Source organism: Numida meleagris, unplaced genomic scaffold (genome assembly GCF_002078875.1).
Source record: "Numida meleagris isolate 19003 breed g44 Domestic line unplaced genomic scaffold, NumMel1.0 unplaced_Scaffold352, whole genome shotgun sequence".
In the NCBI taxonomy this organism is placed as follows: domain Eukaryota; kingdom Metazoa; phylum Chordata; class Aves; order Galliformes; family Numididae; genus Numida; species Numida meleagris.
This window is the reverse complement of record NW_018364577.1, coordinates 83,002-88,517: the sequence shown is the minus strand read 5'-3', so window position 1 is coordinate 88,517 and position 5,516 is coordinate 83,002. Positions and strand designations below refer to the sequence as shown.

Below are 5,516 nucleotides of genomic sequence, written 5' to 3'. Positions count from 1 at the left end.
GGGGGCAAAGTCCATCCATCTCTCTGGGGGGGGAAATCCCTTCCTCCCCCTTCCCCCCCCATGCTATAAAGCAGCTCTGGGTGCGGGCGAGGTGGGGGTCCCAATGGGTGCAGGACAGTGGTTGGTGTTGGTGGTATTCTACTGTGCAGGGGGGCCCTCTGCTGCCCCCCCCCCAGATTCCAGCCCCCTTTTAACCTGGGGGGGGGCAAAGAGGTGGCGTCATTTGGTGGCTGGGGGGGGCCCGGGAGGGGCCCAAGCGGTGCTGGAAGTTCTGCCTGGAGGGGAGGTGCGGGGAGCGGAGCAGCGCAGTCCATTCAGTGAGTGGGGTTTTTCCTTTTCTCAGTGGGGGGTTTTTATCTATGGGGGGGATATTTATGAATGGGAGGGGTTTTATCAGTGGGGGGTATTTATCAATGGGAGGTTCTCACGGTGCTCCCACCCAGGCCTGCTGGAGATCCAAGCGGTGAAACCGGGGGTGGTGCGGATTCGGGGGGCGCAGAGCGGGCGCTTCCTCTGCTTGGATGCGAGGGGGCAGCCACGTGGGGAGGTGAGTGTGGGAAGGGCACCCCAAAAATGACTCTCCTTCAAAAATACTTCCCTGAAAACACCCCCACCCCCAAGACCCCTCCATTCCCCAATTTCTCAGCTGCAGCCCTTGAACCCTTTCAATTTTGACAACCCCCAATTCCACCACCCGAAATATTATCCCTCCACAATTCCGACCCCCCCATTTCACCCCCAATTTTGCACCCTCCATTTTGCCAACCAATTCTGACCCCTCCCACTTCTGATTTCCTCCCAACTTCTGATCCCCCCACACTCAGTTTTAACCCCCACCCAACTTTGTCCTCCCCCGATTCTGACCCCCTTCAATTTCCATTTCACCAATTCTTACTCCTCCTCAAAGCTTCCCCTCATCCTGACCCCCGCCCAATCTCATTTTTATGCCGCTCCCACTTCCCACATTCTGAACCCCCATTTTATTTTCCCCCCAGGCCTCCTACTCCCCCTCCTCCTGCAATTTCCACGAGCGTGTCCGCCCTGATGGCTACAACGTCTATGAGGCTGAGCGCCTGCACCTCCCCCTGGCCCTGACTCCCCCAGGGGGGGGCACCCTGCGACGACCCCCCCCACCGTTTACCCACTTCCTCCCACTACCTGGCCAGGGCCCCCCTGAAAAGCCCCCACATACACCCCAACCCCCCCCCAATTTGGACCCTGACTCCTCAGACCCTTTGGGGCTGGTGGGGCGGCCCCTCCTGCGCAGTCCCAGTTATGGGTTATGAGCATTTATTTATTGGGGGAGGGGTAATTTATTGAGGGGGGTAAATTATTGGGGGGGCAGGGATTAAAGGTACTGGATGCCACAACGATGTTCTTAAGGTGAGGGTCTGCCCAGAAGACAGCTGGTGAGGGGTACTGGTGGGGAGATCCCACGGAGGGGGAGTCTGTGGAGACGGGTGGGGGGCTCCCGGGGGGTCCTCTCCCTCAGGCCTGCCCGCCCCCCGGTGCCTCAAACTTCTTCTTGCGCCCCTCCATGCCGCTCAGCGCGTCCACGTTCTTCCGCCAATCGCCGACCTCGCGGCTCTCCTGGCCACACCCACTGTGTCTTGACCACGCCCACTCGACAACAGGCCACGCCCCCACCCAATCATGGTCACGCCCATCTTCCCTGGAGCCACGCCCCCTCGCATGGACAGGCCACGCCCCCATCACCCCAGGGCTGACAACCCCCGGACACGCCCTCTACTAGGCCACGCCCCCTCACTGCCCCCCCTCACTCCAGTGTCCCCACGATCCCGTGCCCCCCCCGTCCCCACATCCCCACACCCTCCCGCTGTCCCTCTATGTCCCCAATCATCCCCACATCCCCACGCCCTCCCCGTGTCCCTCACTGTCCCCACGCACCTTCTCGGCGTCGTCCTTGCGCACCTGCCGCAGCCCGGCCCTCAGGTCGGTGCCCACGCGGTGCTTGGAGCCGAGCAGCGCCGCCATCATGGCGTCCGCCGACAGCCGCACGCGGCGCAGCGCGGGGCGAACGAAGCGGCCCCCGGCCACACGGCGCCGCAGCTCCTCCATCTGGGATAGGGACATAGGGACATGGGGACATCAGGGAAAGGGAGGCATGGGGGGCATAGGGACACTGGGGGATATGGGGATGCCCCACCTCGGCCATGTTCTTGCTGACGCGCGTCCCCATGTCGTAACGCTCCTCATCCACGCGCCCTATGCGGGCATGCAGCTCCCGGCACAGCTCCTGGCAGAGGGGGAGGGGCAGAGCTGGTGACCCCCCCAGTGGCCCCCCGCTGCCCCCCCATCTCCCCCAGATATCCTCCCCATGTCCCACTCATCCCCCTCCCAACCCCCCCTTAGCCATGTCCCCCTTCCCACAAACTCCAAGGCCTCACCCATCACTTCCATGTCCCCTCCCGCAGCCCCCACCTGCAGCTGGGCTACCCCCAGCCCCTCCAGCTCCGGGGGGGGGCACAGCTCCCCCAGGTGTCGCTGCTTCTCTCCTGCCCGCTCCTGCTCCTCACGCTCCAGCTCCCGCTTCGCTCTCTGCAGCAGCAGCGTCTGGGGAGGGGGACACTGCGGGTCACCAGGACGCCACTGGCAAGAGGGACACCCCCCCACGTGGGCCCCCCCTTACCTTGAGCTGTAGCTTGCGGGAAGCCGAGATCTTGGATTGTCTCTGGAGAAACAAGGGCGTTCACGTCCCCACTCATATCCCCATGCTGTGTGACCCCTTGTGCCCCCAGCACATCCCTGTCCCCATCCCTCGGTCCCCTACCACTGTCCCCAGGCCTGTCCCAAAGAAGGTCACTGTGCGTGTCCTGTGTCCCCATCCCATGTCCCGTGAGTGTCACTGCGCGTGTCCTTTGTCCCCGTCCCGTGTCCCCACATGTGTTCTTTGTCCCTTTCCTGTGTCCCCATCCCATGTCTCTGTCCCCATGAGTGCACGTCCTTTGTCCCTATCCCACGTCCCCTCTCTCTGTCCCCTTCCCATATCCCGTGTCCTCGGTCTCCACCCCACGCCCCCACCCCATGTTCCCATGACCCCGTGCATGACCCCTGTCCCCACCTTGGCATGGGGCTCCACAGCGTACGCCCGGTAGTTGGCAGATGATTTGCGCCGCAGAGGCGGGGGCTTCGGCACTTCCCTGGGGGGCAGAGAGCTCAGAGCCCTGAGACCTCCCCACCCAGAAAGGACCCCATATTGGGTCCCCCACCTCCCTGCACCCCACACTCACTCCTCAGCCATTGTGCGTCAGCGCTCCTGGAAGACAAAAACAGTGCCTGGGATGGGGGGAGCATGTGGTGGCCCCCCCCTTATCTCCAGGCTCTACCCTATATGGGACTGTGGCTGCGGTGCTGATAAGGGGATAAATATAGACCCCTATCAGCCCCCATCCACCAAGGACACCAGGAGGGCACTGACCCCCTCCAGAAACTGTCCCGTGTCCCAAATCCCCCTCCCCACAGCCTCCAATGATCCACAGATGCCCCCAACCTCTGGACCCCTCCTTTGCCCCACACACCTTCCCCGACCCACAGACCATCCGCACCCCAAACATCCCCTCAGTGCCCTCTCCTCCCCTCTTCAGCCCCCCCACTCCCCCCCACAGTTCCAGAGATCTCCCCTCCACCCACATAGGGACCCCCTCAGCCCTGGAGAACTCCCACCCCCCCACGTACCCCAAAGGATCCCCTCCCCTTACGGAACCCTCCACCCATCCCCTTACCTTGCTGCAGTAGAACCAGGGGGGGGCGAGCAGAGGGCGCTTTATGAATGGGGAGGGGGCGTGGCTTCACGTGGCAAGTGTGAGTCGGGAGCGGGGCTTGATGATAGGGGCGGGGATTCATGGCTCAAATTAGCATGGGGGCGGGGCCTGAGGGAGGTGGGTGTGGTCAGGGGTGGGGGCGGGGTTTGTTGTGGTGAGGGCGGGGTCAGGGCGAGGGGCAGCGCCGGAAGCGCGCGTAGCCCAGGGGCACGTCTGCCCCCTCCCAGGGCTCGAAGCCCCCATCCCGTGCCAACGCCGACGCCCGCGCCCGGAACGCCTCGATCTGAGGCGGCCGCAGGACGGGCACGAACCTGGGCGGAAAGGGGGAGAGGGCACGGGGTCAACTGCGGTGGGGGGCCCCATGAAGTGGGGGGACCCCCCGGACCTCCCCCCTCATACGTACGTGGGCAGCTCTATCAGCAGTACTGCCGTGGGGGCCGCCAGGCGCAGCAGAGGGGGTGTCAGCTCCTCCAGGGACCTGTGGGGGGGTTGGAAATGAGGGACCTCCAGGACACAACCCAAAAACCCCAGAACACATCAAAATCCGCACCCAGGACCCCTCCAGACCCCCTATTCCCCCCAGACTCCCCCCAGATAAACAGAATCCCCCCAGTTCCACTCCCCACAACAGCTCCCAGATACCCCCTGAACCCACCCTCGGAACCCCCATTACCTCCAGGACACCTCCCAAATACCCCTCAGAGCCCCTGTTGCTCCCTAGGACCCCCCCTCCCACCTACCCCAGCCCCCCAGGTCTCCCAGAATTCCCCCCAGGACTTCCCTCAAATCTCTCAGGACCCATTCCAGGATTCCCCACATCTCCCCGCACCCTTCAGCCCCTCCTTCCCCCCCCACCTCCAGCCCAGCACGAGGACCCCACAGCGCTGCTCCAACCCTGCTCGAACTGGGGGGCACTGGGCCGAACCGAGGGGCAGAAACCGGATCCGAACTGAGGAGGGCAGCACTGGGCCTAGAGGGGACATTTAGAATGGCGGGGTGGGGGACACACTCAGAATGGGGAGAGGGCATTTCGAAGAGTGGGGCAGGGGCATTTAGAATGAGGGGGAGCAACACTCACCCAGGGGGCTGCCCCCATCCCAGAGGGGGTCGCCGGCAGGGTCCCCATCCTCATCATCTTCATCCCGAGGGGGCTCCTCATGGCCCCCTCCACCGTGCAGCTCCCACAGCAGCGCTGTGACATTGGCCACTGAGATCTCTGTGGCCGTCTGTGGGGAGGAGGTCACAATGTTGCGATCATAAATATAACCCCATCACAAATACCACACCCCCACCCCCCAACACAAACAAGAAAACCAGTACCCCCCACCTTCTCACGGGTGCCATTCTGGGTGAGGCCGAAGATGAGGAAGGGACCAGTGACAACGTCCCCCCAGAACCCTCGCTCTGTCCCCGGCTGTCCATCCTGGGGGGTCACAAAGAGAGGCTTCTATTAGGACCCCCCCGTCCCTGGGTGGAACCCCCAAGAAGAGGAACCCCCAAAGAACTCACGGCCCGGGCGCGGCGGCCGCTCCGCAGGGTGGGGTTTGGGACGCAGGCGCTGTCTCCCCCCCCTCGGGGGACGAAGGCGATGCCGCTCTCCCGCCACAGAGCGAATTCGGGGGGGGACACAGTGGTCGCCTTCAGAAAGGAAAGGTCGTGCTCATTTGGACAGGGGACAACGTGATTTCCCCCCCAGTAGAACCATCATGCACAGATCCCTGTTGTGGTGACCCC

At 63.6% G+C, this 5,516-nt stretch overlaps 3 protein-coding genes across 3 annotated transcripts in view; 1 reads left to right on the top strand and 2 right to left on the bottom strand.

Moving 5' to 3' along the window:
* The window catches only part of LOC110391341 (fibroblast growth factor 21-like), a 2,606-nt gene extending 1,303 nt beyond the window's left edge, over window positions 1-1,303 (top strand). The window contains exons 2-3 of the mRNA XM_021383170.1: window positions 344-547; window positions 996-1,303. Of these exons, the coding sequence (XP_021238845.1) occupies window positions 344-547; window positions 996-1,286 (495 nt within the window). The 3' untranslated portion in view covers window positions 1,287-1,303. The remainder of the gene's footprint in view (window positions 1-343; window positions 548-995) is intronic.
* Window positions 1,274-3,394, bottom strand: TNNI3 (troponin I3, cardiac type). The gene is made up of 7 exons (XM_021383180.1): window positions 3,252-3,394; window positions 3,083-3,161; window positions 2,651-2,692; window positions 2,443-2,574; window positions 2,168-2,257; window positions 1,909-2,079; window positions 1,274-1,590 (listed from the first exon to the last, which is right to left on the bottom strand). The coding sequence occupies exons 1-7, from the start codon at window positions 3,260-3,262 to the stop codon at window positions 1,489-1,491; spliced, it is 627 nt and encodes a 208-aa protein (XP_021238855.1). The 5' UTR covers window positions 3,263-3,394; the 3' UTR covers window positions 1,274-1,488.
* LOC110391347 (dynein assembly factor 3, axonemal-like) lies at window positions 3,252-5,420 on the bottom strand (the record flags this gene model as incomplete). The annotated part of the gene is given in 7 exon segments (XM_021383179.1): window positions 3,252-3,372; window positions 3,744-4,093; window positions 4,186-4,260; window positions 4,638-4,752; window positions 4,861-5,008; window positions 5,110-5,205; window positions 5,292-5,420. Coding segments are annotated over 6 exon segments (708 nt in total), but the record flags the coding sequence as incomplete, so codon positions are not given.
* Window positions 5,421-5,516: the final 96 nt, after the last annotated feature.

Bases quoted from the DNA above. Each gene is read 5' to 3' on its own strand.
- TNNI3 (XM_021383180.1), bottom strand. The intron at 2,258-2,442 runs GTGGGGGCTGCG...CCCCTCTGCCAG, and splicing joins TGGGGGTAGCCCAGCTGCAG to GAGCTGTGCCGGGAGCTGCA. The intron at 2,080-2,167 runs GTGGGGCATCCC...TCCCTATCCCAG, and splicing joins TCAGCAAGAACATGGCCGAG to ATGGAGGAGCTGCGGCGCCG.